We start from the raw sequence: 25,941 nt of genomic DNA, 5'->3' as shown, positions 1-25,941 counted from the left end.
AGTAATCAGCTGTTTATGAATCACCTCTGGAGAATTTCACTCAAGAAATATAAGATATGTCGAAGAAAACAGCTTATAATTGATCTGTGTGGTTGGGGGACAAAATATTAAACCCCAGATGTTTATCCACCAGAGGGTGCTGCACAACCCTGTGAACTGAAACTATTTCAGACACCCATTTCCTCTGCAACATTTTGCAGCTCATCCTGATCTCGGGAACACTAAAAAGATTAAGAAAAGTCTTTCAATTTATGTTGTCTAATCTTATTATATAATATTTTCAGCCATATGTCACACCCACACAAAAATTGAAATGAATTGAAACATGACATCTTTTAAATTTTGTTTCTTTTGTTCAGAATTTGAGAAAAATACTCAAAAACTGACCTAATCACATTATAATTAAATTAAATTTTATTGATATAGCACAATTGACTCAAAGTACTTTATATTGTAATGTAAAGAACCAACAACATGCAATTACTTCTCTTCCAAAAATTCAAACCTGGAACAAGAAGAGCTGAAACAATCTGTTCATTGTTTGCAGTAAATGACATTAAAAAGACAATCATTTATTGCTTACTCCTTTCTCCAACTGACTTGTTTTAGTATTTTCTTTTAAACAATCATTGTCCTCCAGAGGTCCACGTGCCTGCGATGCTTGATAGGACTCCATCTTTGAGGTGATGGCCCCTTCACCTGTTGTTATTCCCAATCAAAATCACATAATTCCTGTAGTGAAAGCTGAGTCTGGGAACAAGGGAGATGACTCCTCCATTGACAAGTAAAAGGAAGTCAAACAGCTCCTCTCTGGCTGGAACCAAAGGATGGTGAGCATCCTTTTGAAGAAGGGGCACTCGAGGCAGGATTTCAAATTAAGAGTCATCACAGTCCTGAGTTCCCTCGGAAGTTTAATGGACAATTCTTTACAAAATCAGCACATTTGTACAAAATTAATTTGTTTATTTTTTCTCTTTTTAACACCATTGCTGAGAATCCGAGTGACCACAATAAGCTGAGTGGGTGCTTCTGTGAAAAAGGAGGGTGGACAACCACAAAGCTGCTATCTTCTTTTAATGTAGACTCACACATTTAACCACAGAGCAAAGCAAACATGTTTCCACTACACGACCACTGTCATTAGCCAAGCCAGGACTCACTGCAGTGAGAAGACCTTTTAGACTACAGTCAAACTAAAATCATAACTGAAATCTGGTCAGCATGTCATTCACTATCAAAATATTAAAACTGTAGAAGTGAGAGTCAGAATTATGGTACAGATACTGATATAAATGGGATTTTAAATGCTGACGAAATATAAAATAGAGGAAAAAGAGTGAATCAAATGTAAAAGGTTCAGTGTAGAGAAATGCTTTTCCAAATCTACATGATCCTTCCTGTGTTTAAAATGAGCAGCTCTGTGTTGAAACACCTGCAGCTGAAGTGTTTCTTTCTATCAGAAACAGGATGCTGGACGACTGCAGAGCTGTTAGCTTCAGTTAACCACAGACCACAAACACACAGTCCAGCTCACAGTGAACAACACTCAGTAAGTACAGAGTTAGACAGCTTTGAAACAAAGCGAAGACACATAAGAACGATATAAAATCAATATTATGATTTCAGATTTGGATGGTATCAGATCAGGAAAATCTTTTTTTTTTTCACTTTTACAAAAAATTTTACACTTCTGATTATCCTTCACATGCTTAAAGTCAGTAAGTCCTCAGGACCTAAATCTAATTCTGCCTTCATACTAAATTCAAGTCACATACTCAGCAGCCATCTTAGTCACAGGCCTGAGCTGATCTGTATGCAGTCATTTTAAAACATTTGCCTAAATCTCTTAAAAAAGAAGTTAAAACTGCCATGAAGGTTCTCTGACTGGCTGTTGTTGATAGTTTAACTTTTTGAAAATGGTATATATGACATGAGTGATGATGTCATCTTCTCCAGTTTCTTCTTGGTCAGCTGAAATGATTCAAAATGAATATTTAAGAAAGGTGTTACAGTGATATGAATGTGAACTTTATTCTACTAAACAAACTCAGACATGAAAGATCAGGAAGTCTGAGTCTCACCTTCAGGTTTCCTGTGAACACATCGTCTCACCGGCAGAACCAGTAACACCAGTAGAACCACAACACAGACTGATCCAACACATGACAACACAGAGAGAACAGGAGGAAGAGTGATGGAGGGGGAACCAGGAGGAGGTGTGGATGTAGGTGGAGGTGTGGATGTAGGTGGAGGTGTGGATGTAGGTGGAGGTGTGGTGGTGTCTTCCCCTAAAATAAAGCAAACACAGTCATTAAGTTGTCGTCACATTGTGAATGTTGAACCTGCAGAAACACAGACAGGTGAGTGTGTCACCTGTGACAGTGATCCAGCTGGATGGAGACTCTCCATGACCGCTGATGTCACACTTGTAGAGGCCTTCATCAGACCTGGAAACATGCTGGATGGTCATGTGACCTGTAGGCTGCTTCCTGATGAGGGAGCCATCTTTATAGAAAGCAGCTGGGAGGTTGGAGGGAGTGGTCTTTGTTTTACAGAGCAGAGTGACGTCATCTCCCTCCATCACAGGGAGGACAGGACTCTGCAGGATCACTGATCCACCTCAACACAGAGACAAACTACAGCATTTCATCCATTTACACACAGCTTCATCAACACTAACTCCACACACTCAGCTTACCAGTGACTGTCAGGTTAACCATGTTACTGATGGGACCCTCTCTGGACTCACACCAGTAAACTCCACTGTCCTGTGTTAAGATGTAGCTCATGTTACAGGAAGAACCAGCTGGTTTTCCCCATTCAGCTCCACACTGAGTCCTCTGTAAATTGCTTGTGTTTCTCCTCAGAGTCCATCCAGCAGAGCTGTCGTCCTCCTCACAGCTCAGAGACACAAAGCCTCCTTCAAAGAACTGAGAGCTGCTGGGACTCACAGTCAGACGAGCTGTGAGGGTTAAAATGAAAAACTGATGATCTGTTAAACTTTACATTGTGAAATATGAACCCAATCAGGTCATATCAGTGAGCATTTCTCAGGTTTAAACTGTGACAGAAGAAGGTTACTGACCTTGGTTTGTTGTGCAGCTCAGCAGTGAGATCAGAACTAAAGAGAAATGACACTCAGGTTGATTTGAGGTGAACATAAAGAACAACTCCACACAAACAGCTGACAAACACACATAGTCACGTTCCTGATTTTCTACAGCAACATTGTGTTCTTTTCTTTTGCAGAATTATTGACTTCAGGGTCACAGTATAGTTCAAGTTTATCAAACCTGTTATACGGTCAGTACAGGTCAGTACTACAACTTTTAAATACTACAGAAAACCCATGTTTTCACTATAGAGCTGTGTCCATATAATGAGTAAACGACTGAAACACTAATTTGTACATCCTCTATGCAAGAGCAAGTGGGTGGCTCCCGCCACTTTTTTGGTCAACCGACCCCAGCGAGTGAATCTGGATCCTGACCTCTCTTCCCCTCGCACTCTCAGCATCAGCTCTCTCCAGGGTTGTGTACTAAGCACACTACTCTACTCCCTCTACACATCTGGCTGCAGTCCCACTCACCCAGACAACATCATTGACAAATTTGCCAATGATGCAACGGTGGTGGGGCAGATCACAGGGGAAATGAAGCGGCTTACAGAGATTAGGTCCTGAAACTTGGAGAATAGTGTGCATTAAACAACCTCTCATTTAACATCTGCAAGACCAAGGAACTCATCTGTTGAGTCTGTGTTTCCACAGGCCTCACTAGTTTAGAGACTTATTCCTCATGAAGAACGAAACCAAGACTGAACATCATCAACTGGTCTTTTACTCGCTAACAAGGGACGGCTTGGTTGAACCAGGCGGTGGAGCTTGATAATCCTCACCTGTCTCCAGCTGAAGTCCTTCAAAGAGCAGCTCTCCTCGCTGCTGTTATAAACTGTTACAATACACAACACAACACATGCACCTCCCACCGTAAACCCCCACAATGGTTACAAAAGATGAGGCATTGTCCATGTGTATGCATGTGTAAGAACTGACAACATTAATTAATTTGACCCTAACATCATCCTTGACTTCAGGCGAAACAGAAATGCCCCTGCCCCCCTGCCCATCAACGGTGAATGTGTAGAGCGAGTGAAATCCTTAAAATTTAACACCACAGCGCTGGTTAAGAAGGCCTAGCACCGACTACACTTTCTAAGGGTGCTCAGGAAGGTGCAACTAAACAGCCCACTGCTGGTGACCGTCTACAAATGCACCACCGAGAGCCTGCTGACCTATGCAGTGGCAGTGTGGCAGAAACATCTTCAAGTACACAACCATCTTTTTAACCTACTGCCCTGTGGCGCTTCAGATCAAGGCTAGAGCAAACAGACTCGGATATAGCTTCTTCCCCAAAGCTTAAACTTGCACAAAAGTAATTTGCACTAAAAATTGTGCTCAAATCATCTGTGTCATCCTTCGCTGGCTGGCTGTGTATTTGTATTTATATTATTTGTATAGTTATATCATTGTTGATCGTGGCTCAAGAGTTGGGAGTTTGCTTTGTAATCGGAAGGTTGCCGGTTTGAGCCCCAGCTTGGACAGTCTCGTTCGTTGTGTCCTTCGGGAAGACACTTCACCCGTTGCCTACTGGTGGTGGTCAGAGGGCCCGGTGGCACCAGTGTCCGGCAGCCTCGCCTCTGTCAGTGCGCCCCAGGGTGGCTACCCCAGGCCAAAGTGTGTGAATGAGTGGATGACTGGATGCGTAAAGCACTTTGGGGTCCTTAGGGACTAGTAAAGCACTATACAAATACAGGCCATTTGCCATTTTACCATATTATTGCATATTTTTTTATAGTGTGGTAAGTACATGTGCACTTTTATGGAGCTTTTTAAAATCTTGTTATACTGTGGATAATGACAATAAAGGCTTTCATTTCAATTTCAGCGTTTCACTGCCTGCTGTGTTTCCTCGACTGCTGAGCAAAGATAAAGAGTCAGTTCAGACCTGCAGTTGGTCCTCGTGGTGTTTGAACTTGAATTCAGCCTGTTTTTCATGTCTTCTCCTCCATCATCAGTTATCAGGAGAGCAGACAGTCAAAGTACAAGAATTCAAACAAACACAGAGATTCTACTTACAGAGCAGACACAGCACAGATGTTTCCTTCATCGTCCTTCTCACTCATTTGAGCTTTTTTTCATTTCTGTCACTGACACCAAGTAAAGCCCGCCCTCTTCCTCTGAGCACCAGCTTTCTATTGGTTTGTCATGAACCAAGCAGCCAGGAACACACAGGCACAAATGTAAACTTCAAAAAATGGGTTTTATTATACCCCCAAAAAGGACAAGATGATTACAAAAATTCAAAATAACAAAAAATAAAGTCTTTAAGAACCAAGTGGGCCCATAAAAGAGGTTAACTTAACAGACCGCTACTCAAAAATCACTTAACAAAAACATAACTCAACAAACTGACCTGCCCAAATGAGAAACAGCTCCAGTTATATAGCAAATGAATAAACCATTATATACACCAAAGGTGAAAACTAAAGAGATAACAGATAACCATCATTCAAGAAGAACCCCATTCCCCCTGCATGATCACAATAGATGGTCCATTCCACTTTATTGGCTTCTGCATTTAAACCAGCTCCACCCTCAGCCTCCTCTTTCAGCCAAACCAGGAAGGACTGGAGCGGAGGTCAGGTAACTCAGAAAGAGCAGAAATATAATCAAATTCAAATTTTATTTGTCACGTACACAGTCATACACAGTACGATATGTAGTGAAATGCTTGGACAACTGCTCGTGACCTAAAGAAAACAAAAAAAGGAAAAGGCTATGAATAAGATAGGAAATAAATATGAAAAATTAAAAAGGGTAAATTTAACTAGGAAGGAATAGAATATAAATTAAGGTTAAAAATGAAATAACTGTACAACACAAATTAGAATGAAGGGTAAATTTAACTGGGAAGAATAAGATAAAGATAAATATATAAATTAAAGTTGAAAATAAAATAACTGTACAACAAAATACACAATACACAATATAGAACTATATAAGAATGTATGAAGAAATCTAAATATAAATAAATATATACACAATAACAGCAGCTGTACAAGTATTAACCGGAAATGAAGAATATAGTGACCAGTGTTGTGCAAAACCAAAGTCCAGAAAGTCCAGTGTGTGTGTAAGAACTGTATGTGTGGGTCAGTACTGTGTGGTGGTGTGATTGAGAGACCGTATCGCCTGCGGGAAGAAGCTCCTCCTCAGTCTCTCTGTGTTGGTCTTCAGGGAGCGGAATCGCTTTCCTGACCTCAACAGAGAGAACAGTCTGTTGTTGGGATGGCTGAGGTCCTTCACGATCTTCCTGGCCTTGGTCCAGCACCGCCTGCTGTAGATTGAGTGCAGGTCAGGGAGCTCGGAGCGGATGGTGCGCTCAGCTGACCGCACAACCCTCTGTAGAGCTCGTCTGTCCTGCATGGTGCTGTTCCCGAACCAGGTTAAGATGTTTCCCGCCAGGATGCTCGCTATGGTGCACGAGTAAAAGTTCCTGAGCACCTTGGAGGGCAGTTGGAAGTCTCTCAAGCGTCTGAGGTGGTAGAGACGCTGTTGGGCCTTTTTCACCACGGTGTTGATGTGACAGCACCATGACAGGTCCTGCGTGATGTGAACTCCGAGGTATTTGAAGCTGTCCACTCTCTCCACTGGGCCCTCGTTGATGACGGGGGTCTGGTAGTTCCTCTCCTGCTTAGTGCTGAAGTCCACTATCAGCTCCTTTGTCTTACTGACGTTTAGAAGGAGGTTGTTCCTCTGGCACCAGTTCTCCAGATTCCTAATCTCCTTCAGGTAGGCCGTCTCGTTGTTATCAGAGATCAGGCCCACCACGACGGTGTCGTCAGCAAACTTGATGATGGTGGTGGAGCTGGTAGTGGCCACACAGTCATATGTGTACAAAGAGTACAGCAGGGGGCTCAGAACACACCCCTGGGGGGCTCCAGTGCTGAGAGTGGTGGAGGCTGAGACATGTCCGCCCATCCTTACTGCCTGTGGTCTGCCAGTTAGGAAGTTGGAGATCCACTGACACATAGATGAGCTGAGTCCCAGATGCTCCAGCTTGGTGGTGAGTGTGGAGGGAATTATGGTATTAAATGCAGAGCTGTAGTCTATGAAGAGCATTTTAACATAATTCCCCCTTCTAGTGTCCAAGTGAGTGAGTGATGTGTGGAGGAGATGAGAGATGGCATCGTCTGTGGAACGATTTGGACGGTAAGCGAACTGTAGTGGGTCCAGTGTGTCTGGTAGTGAAGAAATGATGAAGTCTCTGACCAGGCGTTCAAAGCACTTCATCACTACTGAGGTGAGGGCTACAGGGCGATAGTCATTGAGAGAAGCAGGGTGGGGTTTCTTCGGGACAGGAACAATGATGGACTCTTTGAAGCATGTGGGGATCACCGACTGAGATAAAGAGATGTTGAATATCTCAGTGAACACAGGAGCTAGCTGGTGTGCGCAGTCTCTTAGGATACGACCTGGGATGCCGTCTGGTCCTGCTGCTTTCCTGGTGTTCACTCTCTTGAAGGCTCTCCTTACTTCATGCTCGGAGATGACGAGCACGTTTCCGGTGCTGGCAGTATCTTCCTGTCTGCAGCCGTTAGCGCCGCTAACACTAGCATTGTTGGAGACCTTAGCTGCAGCCTCGAAGCGAGCATAGAAAGTGTTCAGCTCGTCTGCCAGAGTCACGGCCGCGTTCGTCATACCGGTTGTTGGTGCTTTATAGTCCGTTATTGTCCTTAGTCCCCGCCACAGGCTCCTAGAGTCACTCTGTTGGAGTTGTGACTCTAGTTTCCTCCCGTAGCGCTGCTTCGCCTCTTTCACCGCCCTCCGCACGTTATATGACGCGGCTTTGTACGGGTCCATGTCCCCCGTCATGAGTCCCGTGTTGTAGGCAGCGGTGCGGGATCTCAGAGCGTCGAGGATGGTTTTATCCACCCACGGCTTCTGGTTGGGAAACGTTGTGATAGTCTTTGTCTCCACGGTATCATCCGCTAGTTTCCCGATGAATCCCACAACCGCTTCCGTAAACACGTTGACGTCATCGTCGGAGCTGTTTCTGAACATGCCCCAGTCTGCGTCATCGAGTGCGTCCTGTAACGCGGCCACCGATTGATCCGTCCAGCGCGCGACCTTCCTCTGAACCGGAACTTCCTGTTTCAGCCTTTGTTTGTATTTTGGCATGAGGAAGATGGCGGCGTGATCAGATTTGCCAAACGGGGGGCGGGATTGTGCCTTGTAGCCGTCCTTGACCGTAGTGTAGCAGTGGTCCAGTGTCCTTTCACCCCTGGTGGGGCAGGTGATGTGTTGATAAAAGTTCGGCGCTGCGCGTTTGAGGTTGGCGCTATTAAAGTCCCCCGTCACAATAAGCGCAGCGTCCCGGTGTTGTGTCTGGTGCTGTGTGAGTGCCTCATGCAGCTCGCATAAGGCGGTGACCGTGTCCGCTTGTGGTGGAATATAAACGGCACTTACAATGACCGATGTAAATTCCCGAGGTAGATAAAAAGGACGACACATGATGGACAGTAGTTCCAGATTTGGTGTGCAGGAGCGTGTGAGAGGAACAACGTTCGCACTGTTGCACCAGTTGTTGTTCACCATTAAACACACGCCGCCTCCCCTTGACTTCCCCGAGTCCCGTGTCCTGTCCATGCGGTGAACCGAGAAGAACTCGGCCGGCTGGATGGCGTGGTCCGGCACCGCTGGGTTCAGCCATGTCTCGGTGAAGCAGAGGAGATTGCAGTCCCGAATGTCTCTCTGGAACTTTATCCTGGCCCTGAGGTCGTCAAGCTTGTTCTCCAGTGACTGGACGTTGGCGAGCAGGATGCTAGGCAGAGGTGTGCGGTGTGCACGAGCTCTCAGCCTGTGTTAATCAATATAACATACCTGTATAAAATAACAAACAATGCAAAGGAAAGTCTATGCCACCATTTGGGCTATAGCTTAGTGCTGTCATGCATTACAGGTAAACTCAAAACATCAAATTAATTAACTTATGATCACAGAAACTTTAGAGCATAACGTAAACATAAGACAAAAGACCAAATGAATATTACCTAAGTATCTCAGTTGTGTGGTTGCATGCTTCCATCACACACTCCCCCCCTTCAGCAGTGAGCTGGAACAGCGAGAGAGATAGTCCGCTGTGCAGTTGTTCTTGCCTGCGATATGCTGAATGGTAAAACGGAATGGCTGCATCGCAAGGTACCATCTGGTGATTCGTCCATTCGTATCCTTCATTTTCTCCAACCACTGGAGCGCCTTGTGGTCAGTTTCCAGTGTAAATTCCCAGCCTAGGAGGTAATACTTGAGGGAATCAAGTGCCCACTTGATTGCTAAAGCCTTTTTTTCCACCGTTGAGTATCTCATCTCTCTTGGGAACATTTTACGGCTAATGAAAGCCACTGGGTGTCGCTCATTGGGTGGTCCCTGTAGAAGAACAGCCCCCAGACCCCTGTCAGAAGCATCAGTTTGAAGAATAAAAGGTTTCTCAAAATCTGGGGTATACAAGACTGGAGTCTTACTGAGGGATTGCCTGATGTCCTGGAAAGCTGCCTCAGCCTCCTCCGTCCACTGAATCTGGTTAGGGCACCTAGAACCTGTTAGATCAGTGAGGGGAGACGCCCTGGCAGAGAAATGAGGGATAAATCTGTGGTAGAACCCTGCCATGCCAAGAAATGATCTAAGTTGTTTCCTTGTCTGTGGCAAACTGCAGGATTCAATTGCACTGATTTTGCTCACTTGTGGTTTTATCACCCCATTACCTGTGACAAATCCCAGATATTCAGTTTCAGCCTTGGCAAAAACACATTTTGCCGAATTAGCAGTCAGCCCAGCTTCTCTGAGACGCTCTAGTACCTTTTCTAGATGTTGGAGGTGTTCCTCCCAGGTTTGGCTGTAAATCACAATATCATCCAGATATGCTGCCGTGAACTCTGACAAACCACACAGTACCCGATCCATCAGCCTCTGAAATGTTGCAGGGGCTCCATGCAAACCAAAAGGCAGGACTGTGAATTGGAATAGCCCCCATGGTGTCCGGAAGGCAGTCAGTTCCCTTGAGCGCTGAGTAAGTGGCACCTGCCAATAGCCTTTGCAGAGATCCAGAGTCGTCAGGTACTGGGCTTTCCCAAGTCGCTCAATCAGATCGTCAACCCTAGGTGTAGGGTATGAATCGAACTTTGAGATGGCATTCAAGTACCTGAAATCAATACAAAACCGCAGGCTACTATCCTTCTTTGGGACCAAAACCACTGGATTGCACCACTCGCTCTTAGATGGTTCAATGATCCCTAGAGACAACATTAAATCCACCTCCTTCCTCAATGATGTTAACAGCCGCTCTGGAATCCTATAACTCATACGTCTCACAGATGCTCCATCCTTTAATATAATGTCATGTTCAATAACATCCGTCCTCCCAGGATTCTCCTGAAACACCCCAGAGCTGTATAACTCTTTCACCTGAAGCTGTTTTTCTTCTGAAAGGTGATTAAGGTCCAAATGCTGGAGCACCCCTGAAGGAAGATACTGCTCCTCTACCTCTTCCTCCTCATGAATCTCCCTTATCAAAAGAACTTCTGCTCTCTTCGGCCTCTCCACCCACTCCTTCAGGAGATTTACATGCAAAACTCTACTGGAGCGAGAGTGACCTGGAGTTGCCAGCCGATAGGTGGTAGCTCCCAGTTTCTGCTGAATCTGAAAAGGTCCTTGCCATTTAACTAACAGCTTACGGTCATCACTTGGAAGGAGTACAAGTACCTTTTGTCCAGGTTCAAATGACCTCTCCCGAGCTGACCGATCATACCAGACCTTCTGATGTTGCTGGGCAGCTACCATATGAGCTTGGGCTAGCTCAGTCATCTTCTCAAGTCGCTCCCTCATCTGTATAACATATGAGATGACATTAGTAGCCCCTGCCTCACTCCGGTCACCCTCCCACATTTCTTTCAGCAAAGAGAGGGGCCCCCTTACTTCATGACCATATAACAGTTCAAAAGGTGAAAAGCCAGTAGAAACTTGGGGTACTTCTCTATACGCAAAGAGCAGGTAAGGCAGCCACTGATCCCAGTCAATTCACAAACTTGCGCAACATCTGCTTCAGGGTCTGGTTAAAGCGCTCCATCAGGCCATCTGTTTGAGGATGGTATGGAGTAGTCCTTAGCCCTTTAATGCCAAGAAGCTGGTAGACCTGTTTTAATAAAGTTGACATAAAATTAGTCCCACGGTCTGTCAGGATCTCACGAGGGAATCCCACCCTTGAGAAAAATTGCACCAGACAAAAAGCCACAGACTTGGCCTTTACAGATTTAAGAGGAAAAACTTCAGGGTACTTTGTGGCATAATCAGTTATTACCAGCATGTAACGGTTCCCTGCCCTGCTTTTCTCAACAGGTCCGACAACATCCATATGTACATATGTGAGGGCACATATTTACGACCCTTAGAAAACGGTCACGGGGTTTTTACAGCCTGAAGCAGCCAAGAGGAAGTGACGTAGCGTGAAGAGGACGGGCATGCGCAGTGAGAGAGAAGACGAGCGGAGCAAAAAAAAACAAACACACGTGTCCGGACGAGGGAGGACGCTAGGAAAGACCCGAACAAAGTGTAAACGAGGGGTTAGCGAGACAGTGTACGGTACCGCAGCGAGTCTAGGCTGGGTTTCCGTCCGTGTATGAACTCTGATTCCGGCTACAGCGGCCTTACGGGTGCAGCGCCGGGGCGAAGCGTCGGCGGAGATAGCGCTAGCCGAGGGGCTAATCGAGAGCTAAGGGCTAGCGGCCGCTCCCCTCCAATCTGCCTCAGTTTCCCGGCGTTACCGGTAGAGTTTGACGGTGAAGAACGTTTAGAAAGCGAGACAGCACGGCCGGCTGTCTGGCGAAGGACCAGCGAGTTTCCGAGAGAGGAGTTGGGCGGCTTCGCTTCGCCCGGCCTGGGGACTGCCGTAGCTCCGATAGCCCGCGGGACCGCCATTTTGGGCCTCAACGTCGGCGGTGTTTGGAGTACCCTGCCACCCAGACGACGCTCCGGATGTTCACCCTGCTTCAGCGGGCTGTATGTAAAAGCTTCGCCTACCCGTGAGTTCATCACACCCCATTTCAGGAGGGGCAAAGGTACTGTTTCTGTGTTTTTTCTTTGTTTTGTGTGGACCGGAGAATGGACATTCTATTCCGGCTGTGGAAGTTCTGGACAGCCTAACAGACTGTAACTCCGGTTAACGACACCTACCCCTAGAACTATCTGTCCGTCCCACCCCAGAGACAATTTACTGGATTAAACTGTAAAGACTGAAATGTTCTTTTGGTGTGTCGGACATTGTAAATGATGCGTTGGGACTGTGTCAGCCATTTTAGACTGGATAATTGCTGTGTTAACTTTTACTGTTCTTCTGTATTGTGAGTGCTTTCTCTGTGACTAGGGTGGGTTGTGCGGAGTCGAGGACTCCTAACACTGGGTCCCACCAGTCTGTTTTGATTTATTTTACCTCATTTTATTTCTTTCATTTCTTTGGTCCTGGGGAGGCTCCTTGCTGTTTTCCCTTTGCTCTCCAGGGCCCTGTGGACATGGTTAACCAAGTTTGGTTTTTTTGAGGGCTCTCCAGATAAATAAAAAGAGCCACGTGGTTTAAAAAGTCGTTGTTGAATGCTTTTGTCCGACCCAGGTTGCCTTGGAGTAGGGGCACCCGAGTTATTTGGTTAGGCACAGGACGACGGAGTTAAGTGGGACCGTGCTAGTATTCCGTGTGCAGGCGCTGCTATCATTGCAGGTCCGGGCCTGGAGTCCTCCTTTTGTGCCTACTGTTGCCAGGTAACTAACCCCATTCTTACTGAAGTAAGTGTCCGGGTCAATCGCGCTAGAGGGGGGTACGGACTTAGATCCCACCACCCGCTAGTCGTTCAAGGCAGCCTGTGCGCCCTTCTACCCCTACATAGCAGGGCTAGTAGCCCCTCACACATATGCACCTCTTGCTTTGCCCGTAAGCAGCGGTACAAGGTGAAAAACCCAATCATGTCTCTGCCACCGACAGGCCATTGCAATGCGTTCGAAGGTAATCAAAAAATGTTCAATATCATCCTCGTTGGTGAGTTTTTGCAACTTAGGCTCCAGAAAATGGGACTGACCTGATGAACCAGTAACTGATATACTGGGACCAGCTTGAGGAAGAATGTCATCATCTAGAGATGCTGGATCAGGTGATTCAGCTGCCTGACCTTCAGGCACCGGAGAAGTGCGGGCTTGTACTTCTACCTGTAACAACTGAAACTGGTGTTGAAGTGCTTTAAAACGTTGTTCTTGCTTTGCACTCTCCTCCTTCTGTTTAGCCTCTCTGGCCTCCTGCTGGCCCATATGTGAACAGAGAAGAGAGATCAGATCCGATATCGTTGGCTCCCTACCTTGGCCCTCAGTGCTGTCTACCCCTCCAGAAGCTCCATTCTCCTCCTGTTCTCCATCGACTTGTCCTTCTGAGCCCATTTGCTGGCTTGGTACATCTCCTCGGACTACTCTCGCACTCCTTGCTCCTCTCTGCATGGTTCGATAAGGAGTGAAAAAAAAAAAAAAAAAGTGCCTTTTTTGTGTGTGTGTATTTTTTTTTTAAACTGGCTGTATCCCACTGCTGCCACCAGTTGTCATGAACCAAGCAGCCAGGAACACACAGGCACAAATGTAAACTTCAAAAAATGGGTTTTATTATACCCCCAAAAAGGACAAGATGATTACAAAAATTCAAAATAATAGTGATGGCCCGCTTGAAGCTGACGCTCCGGAGCGTGTGTCGAAAAAAACAACACACTGGTTCAGAAGCACTGTGTCGAGGCTTGCTTCGTTTGGCAAAAGTCACGTGACCAGTGACGTCCGAAGCTTCATTACGCACGTAACTGCTTCGGTACCTGATTCAAACGGATATAAGGAAGTGAATCATCCACGGGATTCGTGGAGTGTGTTGATGGTGACAGAGAGCGAAGAGGTGATCATTCCACTGACAGATATGGAGCCAGCGAGGAAGAGAGGACGTTCTGGCGTGTGGGAATATTTTGAGTTGATTTTGCTCAATTCATTTTATCTGCCGAAGTGAAAAACCTGAAATGTCCCAAATCATGTTTTCATAATGTAAATATCATTACAGCATATGACTTCAGGAACACTTCCATGTGAATTAAAGCTGATGAAGACTACAAAAATGTATTTGACACTATACGTACATTACATTGCTACAGTTTAGAAAATCATTTTGTTTATTGTTTTTAGGTGATAGTCTGCAGGACCCAGGAATACCTGCATATCTACCAGCTTGCAGTGTAGTTCCTGCACTCCACAGCCTCTTCTGTTCCATGCAAGTGGATTTTCTCCAGGGCAGGAGAAACTATTTCTAAGAAAAGAAACAGACTCAGCCAGCGCACAGTAACACTAATCCTCTTGTTAACTGTAAATAACAAAAGGGCTACCTGACATAGATCATGTTTTTACTTTGCAAGTTCTTGATTAGGGGTGGGTTTTGATTATCGCCTTTCTGATTACAATCCATGCTAAATTGAATAAAGTGATATTGATTCATTAAAATCCCGTGTCGATTTGTAAATTAACGTTATTATGCCTGAAACGCCAGCATCTCAGGTTAAACCTCACAACATGTCGTCAAACACCATGCAGCTAAAACAGTAACTGGGAGCAGGTTTACGGATTCTGCATACAAACGTGAACACAGAGCGCGGACCCGACGCGTCAGAGTCAGATTTTTTTCCGCTGGCTTCTGCAGCTGCAGGTTTCATAACTCTCTGTTTACATCTCTAATTAAGTCTCACATGTGTCAGCTTTCTTTTAATAGATACGAAATTATGGATATATACTGTTAAATGATCAGAATTGTAATATTTCTGACTGATGCAAAACTTTCCAGATTCCAATCAAATTGAATCGGATCCTGTATCGAATCAAAAATGATTCTACAAATCAGTGACGATGCAGCCGTACTCAGCTCCCTAAGCATTTTCCCTTTCCAGTTCACAATCAATCCCACCCCTAGGTCAAAAATATGTATAGGACAATTGGCCTCATCTAATATTTTGTATGAACCTGTCCAGCTGTCCAGTGATTAAACGACAAGTAGATGGAGGCAGGACTTCACAGCAGGGGCATACTCCATAATGTGCTGTGCATTCTCATATGTATATTATATATATTGCTCACTTATTGTATTTACCAACATCAAGGAGTTATGAGCAAAGAAAGGCCACACCATAGTGCATGTTTAAATAGGGAAAGTTTATTGATCAAAATGTATTACGCAAATACGCATTACATTTTTTTCAGCCCCCCAATCGAGAAAACAAAACCAATTACATGTTCAAAGCAACGGAACGGTGGCCCAATATCAGAGAGAACTCCACTCTTGAGTGAGCAGCGATGATTGAGCAGTCCGTTTTATTTTGCAGATTCAAGCTGCTCTTCAAAATTTTCACCACCAGATGTCACCGGAGAGGACTGTGTTGAAAAGCTTCGAGTAATGAACCGTTTTTCAATACAAGCTTCAGTGCTTCGGAAAGCTTCATTTGGCCATCACTACAAAATAACAAAAAATAAAGTCTTTAAGAACCAAGTGGGCCCATAAAAGAGGTTAACTTAACAGACCGCTACTCAAAAATCACTTAACAAAAACATAACTCAACAAACTGACCTGCCCAAATGAGAAACGGCTCCAGTTATATAGCAAATGAATAAACCATTATATACACCAAAGGTGAAAACTAAAGAGATAACAGATAACCATCATTCAAGAAGAACCCCATTCCCCCTGCATGATCACAATAGATGGTCCATTCCACTTTATTGGCTTCTGCATTTAAACCAGCTCCACCCTCAGCCTCCTCTTTCAGCCAAACCAGGAAGGACTGGAGCGGAGGTCAGGTAACTCAGAAAGAGCAGAAATATAATCAATATAACATACCTGTATAAAATAACAAACAATGCAAAGGAAAGTCTATGCCACCATTTGAGCTATAGCTTAGTGCTGTCATGTAGTGATGGGCAGATGAAGCTTCATGAAGCACTGAAGCTTTTCATCCAATTGGTTCACCCCAGCGCAAAGCTTCTTGAAGCTTCATTTGCTCTAGTAGGACACCTACTGGACGTAAAAATATTAGTTGGCATGAATTTGAAGAGTGTGGCCTTTTGCACACAGCCTGTAAATGTCAACAACAAAAGGAGTGTGTAAAACATCTATATTGTAGTGATGGCAGTATACTGTGTATATTTATACTGGCAGTATGGAAAATGATTATTTGGAAATGCTTGAAATGGAAATGATCATTTACTGTGAGGTGAGGTGTGGTTGGGGTGTGGACAGTGGTTGTGCTTTTGTAACGTTGAGGTATGGACAGCTACACACTGAGGCGTCAGTCCTGCCCATATTTTATTCAGTAAAAACTAAATTTTCACCGCTTTTATGACCTTTAGTGGGGAGAACATAGCTAGGATTTAATGATTTAACAAATCTTTTGAATCCTTTGTCCTCCACAATGCTAAATGGCTGGGAGTCCTCAATCACCATGCTAACCAGGTCTTCATCTATTTGAGATTGTTCTCCTGAGGAAAGACAATAAAGAAAAAGCACAAATATAAATATCACACATGTAACTTATAACAGTTGTATAATATTGTTATATCATTTAGTAACATTACTGCATGCTATATTATCATTGCATTTGATGGCTCACCTGGTCTTGCTCCACAATCGGTGTTCCTCTTATTCTCATGCAAAGCTCTGTAGTGCCTAAGCATGGATGAGGTGTTGTTGTTATATCCCAGCTCCCTGGCACATAGCATACACTTCACCTTGTACAAAAGTCAAGACAGCTTAACACAAATTGTATTGCACCATCAGTATTATGAAAATACATCTTCTGTAGAAATTTACATACCTTGTTGGGAGGAATAAGATCAAAATGTTCCCACACAGGGGAGGACATCCTCCTCTTCTTAGCTGGCTCCATTCTCTCCTGACTTTCTCTCCTCACTCTCATAAACCTCCAAACGGTCTCCAAACTCTCTCTAACCGCAACTCTCCATCAAACACTCACATTTTGAATGAAGTCTGAGGGGTTTATATCGCTGTCATATCTCGCGGCAAAGTTCGAACCGCTTCCTGAACCAGTCACGTGGTACAGCCGGGCAGCGAGGCTTCGGACGTCATCATTTTCAGCTCCTCCCATAAATGAAGCAAGCCTCGATACACGCATCGCGGAAACGCCCCCTCCATTACTCGACACAAGCTTCGAAGCCTCGATACAGAACGTCACATCACTACTGTCATGCATTACAGGTAAACTCAAAACATCAAATTAATTAACTTATGATCACAGAAACTTTAGAGCATAACGTAAACATAAGACAAAAGACCAAATGAATATTACCTAAGTATCTCAGTTGTGTGGTTGCATGCTTCCATCACATGGTTCAAACACACTGGGTAACTAAATTCTTATAAAAATGCAAGATACAAACTGTAAACATGTATCTTTTAATGCAATGAGCTTCAATCAGAATCAGATCAGAATACTTTATTGATCCCTGGGGGAAAATATTTTTTTGTTACAGTGCTCCATTATAAACAATCTTTCCTCAGACATTTGGCAATAAACACAGCTGGATAGAAAAATCAGAAACACGTTAGATCTCCTTTGCTCTCAGTGATCTGTAGTTTGGTTGATGAACAAATCAACCAAACTTTTGATTTTGGTTGATTTGTTCCCCTCAGTCCACTACATGGACTGCGTCTGTTCTGTGTGTGTCACGCGACTAAGTACAGCCACAGGAAATGTTGGAATAAAAAAAAACACATTAAGTACTAACACATGTGGATCTTTGTTGGGAGAATATATAAAGGAAAGTAACAGTTGGACAGTAACAGACTGAAGTGTCTCCTTCATGGAAGGTAAAGTTCAATAAAGCTGAATCGTTCCAGGTCAAAGGGAGGAAATGTTGGACCTGCAGCTACATAGAAATGTTTTTTTCTTTGGTTTCATTTTAATGAAATTACATTTAAAACGAGTCAAACACCAGCAACATGTGATCAAAGGATCCTGAGTAATATCAGACAAATACTGTTTATATTCCAAACAACTTTCTCCTCTTTTCTGATGAAAAATGTAAATTAAATGCAAAATCTGGACGTGTCTGACAGGTACCTGCTAAATGTTTAATATTACTGATTTCTGTCTTTCCACATTTTCAGTGACTCGACTGAAAGCAAAGCACAAGAATCACAGTTAAGCTGACATTTCAAACAGGCTGAAATTCAACAGGAGGCTGGTATGAATCCTGACTCTGTTGTTGTTTATGTTTTCTGTAGATCAAAAAACCAACAACAGCAGCAACAAGAAGCACAGCAGAAAGAATCAGACCGACAATCAGTCCAACAGATCCATCCTCCTTCCCTCCATCCTCCTTCCCTCCATCCTCTGTGTGTCCTCCTGTCTGACCTGCAGGTGAGAAACAGGTGTGAGGTGTTAGCTGTCAGGTAGGTGATGAGTGAAGAACAGAACAGAATCCATTTCCTCTTCAAACTGCTGTCAGACATTATCTACTGCACTCTGATCACATCACTCAGACCAGCTGCTTTCTACAAAGTCTCATCAACAACATCTTTAGAAACAAACATCAACAACCAGGAAGCAGCTTCACCTCTGATCACACACACACTCAGCTCTACTCACTCACCTGGAGGAACGACTCTCAGTGTGATGATGCTGATGGGATCAACATCTAAAACAGATCTCTTCCTGCGTTTAGTTTCTGCCTGGAAGACACGACACTCGTATCTTCCAGCGTCATTAGTTGTCACATTGTTCAGAATCAAAGACACGTCTCCATCCTTCATCTGCCTGTCCTGCAGATCCACCCGGTTCTTAAAAGATGGATGCTGGTTTTCTGGATCAAACTGCTCATCCCGGAAGAGAAGCACATATTTCTCTCCCAGGTCAGCTCTGCTCCACTCTAGAACAATAATGTTGTTCTTGTTTGGAGCTCGACATGGCAAAGTGACGTTCGTTTGTCCAGGTTCAGCTGGAATGATTTTCTGATCTGAAACAAGAACCAACACAGAGCAGAGAGGTTAAAGGTAAAAAAACAACGACTCACTTCTACACCAAGCAATGAGAGTGAAGGTCACTTGTGTCGAACCTCATTTTTTACTGACACTGATTTAAAAGTATGTTCTAATAGAAAGGTGTCTCACTTTGTTACCTACCTACAATAAATAAGGAGCTAATTGAGATCTCATACTCGTGAAACACAAACTTTAAGCAACAGTCTGAACATATTTCTGACTTTTACTGTTTGGGCTCAGACCCAATGTTCCCGTCTGGGTACGTGTTTCTGTTTGGACAGCAAATCAGAAATCAGAATGGGTTTATTGCCAGATGTTGAGGTTTACAACATTAGGAAATTGCTGCGGTGCTTCAGTGCAGACAATAAGAATTAAAGTGCAATGTAGAAAGAAAGATATGTGCATGAGATATACATGAGATATATACATGAGAATAAGAATTATGAGTGCTACGTAGAAAGATATATACATGAGTGCAGGTGGTGATCAGTGCCAAACATGAAATGATGCAGTTACACAGCGTAGGGTCATATGTTAGTGGCGGGGACAATCATGTGGTTATTGTTCATGTGTCCAACAGCAGAGGGGAAGAAACTGTTCTTGTGGCGAGAGGTTCTGGTGCGAATGGACCGGAGCCTCCTGCCTGAGGGGAGCAGGTCAAACAGACTGTGTCCAGGGTGAGAAGGGTCAGCTGAGATCCGGGCTGCACGCCGCAGTGTCCTGGAGGTGTACAGGTCCTGCAGAGATGGGAGTCTGCAGCCAATCACCTTCTCAGCAGAGCGCACAACACGCTGCAGTCTCTGTTTGTCCCTGATAGTGGCTCCAGCGTACCACACGGTGATGGAGGAGGTGAGGATGGACTCGATGATTGCAGTGTAGAATTGCATCATCGTCCGTGTTGGCAGGTTGAATTTCTTCAGCTGCCTCAGGAAGTACATCCTCTGCTGGGCTTTCTTGATGACGGAGGTGATGGTGGGCTCCCACTTCAGGTCCTGGGTGATGGTGGTACCCAGGAAGCGGAATGAGTCCACAGAGGTGATGGGGGTGTCAGTCAGGATGATGGGGGGGAGTGGGGCTGTGTGCTTCCTGAAGTCCACAATAATCTCCACTGTCTTCTGGGCATTCAGCACCAGGTTGTTGTGGCTGCACCAAGACACCAGACGTTCAACCTCTCTCCTGTAGGCAGACTCGTCCCCGTCCGAGATGAGCCCAATGACGGTGGTGTCATCTGCGAACTTGATTAGCTTGACAGACTGGTGGGTGGAGGTGCAGCAGTTGGTGTACAGGGAGAAGAGCAGAGGAGAAAGAACACAGCCCTGAGGGGAGCCGGTGCTGATGGTCCGGGAGTCCGAGACATTCTTTCCCAGCCTCACGTGCTGCTTCCTGTCCGTCAGGAAGTCAGTGATCCACCGGCAGATGGGATCAGGCACATTCATCTGGGAAAGCTTGTCTCGGAGATGGTCTGGAAGGATGGTGTTGAAGGCAGAGCTGAAGTCCACAAACAGGATCCTGGCGTAGGTTCCTGGGGAGTCCAGATGCTGCAGGATGAAGTGTAGGGCCATGTTGATGGCGTCGTCTACAGACCTGTTGGCTCTATATGCAAACTGCAGGGGGTCCAGGAGGGGGGCCGTGAGGGTCTTGAGATGGGAGAGAACTAGGCGCTCAAATGACTTCATGACCACAGATGTCAGAGCCACGGGTCTGTAGTCATTTAGTCCAGTGATCCTAGGTTTCTTGGGGACAGGGATTATGGTAGAGGACTTGAAGCAGGCAGGCACATGACATGCCTGCAGTGAGGAGTTGAAGATGCCAGAAAACACTGGGGCCAGCTCGTTTGCACAGTGTCTGAGGGTGGCAGGAGACACGCCGTCTGGGCCGGGAGCTTTCCGAGCATTCAGACTCCTAAACTGCTTCCTCACATCTGCTTCATGAATATGAAGAGTTGTGGTCGGAGGAGGTGGTGTGAAATCCTCTTTTGTGTGGGGTGAGGGGGCGGGTGTTGCAGGTGAACAGTTTGAAGGTGGTGATGGCTCTATGGAGGGGGGGGAGGTGGGGGAATGAGTGTCCAAAGTGCCTCTATTGTTGGGGTCGTTGGAGGTGTGAAGGCTGCCTGATGGCTCGTCAAAACGGCAGTAGAAGTTGTTAAGGGTGTTGGCTAAGAGCAAGTCATCAGTGGAGTGGGGGGTTTTAGGCTTGTAGTTTGTAATATTCCTAAAACCTTTCCACACAGAGGCCGAGTCATTCTCTGAGATCTGCTGCTGCATCTTCTCAGAGTGCTGATGTTTAGCAATGTCCACTTCTTTAGTGAACCTGTACTTGGCCTCTCTGTAGCAGTCCCTGTCTCCGCTTCTGAACGCCTTACTCTTTTCCAGCCACAGCTTTTTGAGTTTAGGGGTAAACCAGGGTTTGTCATTGTTATAACTCACCCTGGTGCGTGATGGCACAATGCTGTCCTCACAGAAGTGGATATAGGAGGTGACAGTGTCCGTAAACTCGTCCAAGCTGTTAGAAGCAGCCTTCATTGTGTCCCAGTCTGTGGTCTCCAAACACGTGCGAAGCTCCTCCACAGCCTCGTTGCTCCACAGTTTTTTAGTCCTCACGACAGGTTTGGAGAGCTTCAGCCTCTGTCTGTACGCGGGGATTAGGTGGATCATGACGTGGTCAGAAAGTCCGAGTGAAGCGCGGGGCACCGCGCGATAGGCCCCGCTGATCGTGCTGTAGCAGTGGTCTAATGTCCTCTCCTCTCTGGTCGGGCATTTAATATACTGCTTATATTTTGGAAGCTCATGGCTCAGATTGGCTTTGTTAAAGTCCCCAAGAGCAATGATGAGAGAGTCCGGGAATGTCCGCTCCGTGTGGAGAATCTGCTCCGCGAGTGCGCACTGAGCTGCCTGCGCATCTGCGTCTGGCGGGATGTAAACAGCGGCCAGGATGAATGAAGCAAACTCCCGCGGAGAATAGAACGGTTTGCAGTGAATAAAAAGATATTCCAGAGAGGGAGAGCAGTGCTGAGCAATCACTGTTACATCTGTGCACCAGCCACTATTGATGTAGAAGCAGACACCTCCACCTTTGGTTTTACCGGAGAGAGCGGCCTGCCGGTCCGCGCGCAGCAGATGAAAGCCCTCCAGCTTGAGCGCGCAGTCCGGGATGTCCTCACTGAGCCACGACTCCGTAAAACATAAGACACAGGAGGAGGCAAAGTCTTTGTTCATGCTTCTCATCAGGGCCAGTTCGTCTATCTTATTCCAGAGTGAGCGTACATTAGAAAGGAAGATCCCAGGAAGGGCCGTTCTCAGTCCGCGTTTCCTCAAACGCACGAGTGCGCCGGCTCGCTTACCTCTCTTTCGACGTCTCACTTTCCTGATCAGAGTCAGCAGTAAATCTGCCGCAGATGCGACAAATATTGGAAATAAATCCACAGGCGTTGTAGTCCTGCAGTTAAGGAGCTCTTCTCTGGTGTAAGAATATCCAGAGGAGTGCCCAGACACAGAAGAAATGCACAAAAACAAGACAAAAGTAACGCACTGAAGCACCAGGGCATCCATACGCGGCGCCATCTTGGTTCAATATGCAAACATGCTTTAAAATCCCAACTGCACATCAATGGATCAATGCACATCAACCTTTGGGTTGGGTCAATACTGATTGGCTGATTAAGGGTAAGCACAAGTATTGGAGCTACTGGGAGTTCATCAGGAACAGAAGATCAAAACATTCGTCATTGTTAAAAGAAACACTGCATGAGTGGCTGCAGTGGACACTAGTTTTCACTTCAGCTCTTTGTGTGTTATAACTTGACTCTTCTCTGTGGTTGGCTGAAGATCAACAAACAGCACAAGGAAGATTTGCCCACAGACCGGTTGTACCACATACACTGCCTCCATCAACATCAAACACTGTGCAGGTAGATGAGCCGTCCGTCTGCCTCATATTACTGCACTGAAGCATAAAAGCAGCATTAGAGTGGCAGCTTCAGATGCCACTGCTTTGCTGCAGCAGCTGCCTCTATTCAGAGGTGATGCCACCACCTGCTGAGCAGAGCTGTCGTGATTAAACACTGAAGGATATTAATCACAAGCACATTTGTGCAACCACACACAAGAACTTGAGTTGTGGTTCATTTGTAAAGCTCTGGAGAGATACAGACGACACTGACAAACGAGGCATGTTCAGTACGAACAATCTAGATATCCTCATGCTCCGGTAACTTCAGGGTTAATTTGGGGTTTTCTGTACTACAGACGTGTAGTTAAACAGCTATGAAAGACCCACCCTACTGACTGAGCAATCGTCCAGCATTATCATCAATATTCCTATAATCAATATAAAGTCTTAGACACAACTGTTGCTATTTTTGAGGGGATGGTGTCCTTTAGGGTCAATAGACGTCCAGCATCTTATTCTGACTGATGAATAACTTTGAACAGAGAAGCATCCAGGTAGCAGACCAGCCTCAACTATAATCCATCATATTCACGTGTCTTACTGATAAAACTGTGGAATTAAAACTCACACAATAAGTGTTTGTGAGCTTTTCTTCCTTCCTTTAAATAGGATACATTTTATTAACAGCTCTTCTCCAGTCTCACTGAGCAAAACGTGCACACATTTATACAGCACGTTTTACACTGAACTACAGCACAGAGCCTTTCCTCTACATCTGATTATCTACAGCAGATTTTATGTATAACCTCTACATATGTTTAATGACCTTGAACCCTTTATCCTTCCTTTGCACAATCAGCTGCTGTTACACTAATCACTGTGACTGTTTTGATGTTGCCAACACATCTGTTTCATGTGAACATGTAAGTGCATCCTGGAGTAGTTTAGGGCGACTGTTTATTGATCCTAAAAGGAAACTGCTACTTGTCTATCTGATCAACAGTATTTGGGTACATGAATCTAGATAACTTAAAGAGACCCTCTATCAGTGTTGCCAACTTATAACACACACACACACACACACACACACACACACACACAGTAACTCCCCCAGAGCGCCAATTTCGGGTCACTGTTGCCAGTGTGGAGCAGGGTTGGAATTGTGACATTAAAAAAACAACATTTGCTAAAAGAAATGTAATTTGTAGTTAAATAATTCTAACTGCCTTTTGGACGTTTTTTACTCACTTTATGTCTCTTCCATGATGTTATTTCTGTTACCAGTAACTAGGTACATTAAATTAGCATTACATTAGCATGACCAAATATGCAAATTAGGTGATGATGTCATTTAGCGACTCCTAGTGACTTTTAGGACAACCAATAGCGAATTTCATTACTGAGGAGTTGGCAACACTGCCCTCTATATGTTGAACTCTGCAGTACAAGACCAAGTTCTCAGAGTGCAGCGTATTTAACAATTCACAAACAGTAGCAGTGCAGATCAGTAGCGTCTTCCATCCGAAATGGGAAGTCAGCAAATTCTGCTTCTTAGTCAGAATTACTTTCAAATAGAAGTACAAAATGAGGCAGTGCACACAAACAGTATCAAACCCAAAACGTGTAATCTGTACTTTCACTTTTGTGCTATTGTGTCAGCATTGTGCTGTACGGCTAGCTACAGATAGAAAACCAGCAGAATAACAAATCAGTGAGATCTCCAGCATGTAACAGGTCGTTGGTGTCCATCCACATCCATGGACTCCAGTTAGCTAGAAGCAACATAAATAGTGTTTTCTTTTCTTTTATGACTCGTACTGGAAGGTAGTTAGCTCAGGAGAGACGTCACAGTACAACCTCCACCAGACCTCTGAGGTTAAATAAGCGTAACAAGATTTTAAATTTTAAGCTTTTACTAATGTTTACAGGCACTGCTGCCATCTTGGATGGTGAATTCAGGATTATTGGGGATTTTCACAGGTGGTATTTGAAAGCTGAATTTCGTACTGTAACTCGTTACTGGGTTACATAAAAATAATTCATAATCCATCTTAGTTTTTATGTCAGAGCGAAAGTGATTTTGGGTTCTCATAGTTAAATCTCACCTGCAGAGACAAACACGAAGAGACCGACAAACAGCAAAGTGGAGAAAAACAAAAAAGATGTTCGGCGAGACATTTCCGTAGCCTAGCTAGCTAACACTTCCACCCAAACATTAGCGGACGTCACATTCGTGGCTTGGAGACAGAGTGTACGATCATTTCTTTTTTTTTTTTGATAGTTTTCAATTATATCTATATTTTATAATATATTATAATCACGGAGAGGCCGCAACAGCTCGAGACGAGAAAGAAATGAAAAGAAACGAAGGCAAAAACAAAAAACTGAGTTCTCTACTTCCTGTCTTCACTTTTTCTACTGGAATAAAAGAGCTGATGCAGAGTTTTTATCTAAGTGGTGACGCCTGCCGTTCAGGAGAAAACTGCAGAAAAATTGCTATTTGACGCAGTCATGTCAGGTTGATTTGGGTTCCAGAGATTCGTATTATTGGGTTTTTATTTACTGATCTGATGATGGGGAACTGGGGTTTAACTTCTGAAAGTCACAGAGAAACTTTGATTTCAGTGAACTGCAGATAAAATTCGATAAAATCCAAACACTCAGATATGAAAGCTGAGCAAAGAGTAGACTAGCTTTCGCTGAGAGTTTGGTTATCTGATAGCTTGGTCCATTTTTTAAAATTTGAATACATTGAAAAAGTAATGAAAAGTAACATAGCACTAGTTTATTAAACAGCAATGCCTAAGCAGTCCTTAGTTTCGAGAAGAATAATCGTTAATCTCTCCTGTTCTCTTTCTTACATCTTTTCTCACTGAGTTTCTCTCCATGAGAA

At 44.7% G+C, this 25,941-nt stretch overlaps 1 protein-coding gene across 1 annotated transcript in view; it reads right to left on the bottom strand.

Annotated features, from left to right (window-relative positions):
• Positions 1-25,649, bottom strand: part of LOC308400339 (uncharacterized protein) — a gene marked incomplete at its 3' end in the record, with an annotated part of 203,250 nt that extends 177,601 nt beyond the window's left edge. The window contains exon 1 of the mRNA XM_080887986.1: positions 25,154-25,649. Within this exon, the coding sequence (XP_080744112.1) occupies positions 25,154-25,226 (73 nt within the window). The 5' untranslated portion in view covers positions 25,227-25,649. The remainder of the gene's footprint in view (positions 1-25,153) is intronic.
• Between the last annotated feature and the right edge of the window lie 292 nt (positions 25,650-25,941).

The sequence above is a fragment of the Rhamphochromis sp. 'chilingali' genome, assembly GCF_963969265.1.
Source record: "Rhamphochromis sp. 'chilingali' genome assembly, chromosome: 1".
NCBI lineage: Eukaryota > Metazoa > Chordata > Actinopteri > Cichliformes > Cichlidae > Rhamphochromis > Rhamphochromis sp. 'chilingali'.
This window is presented reverse-complemented; position numbering and strand designations above follow the sequence as displayed.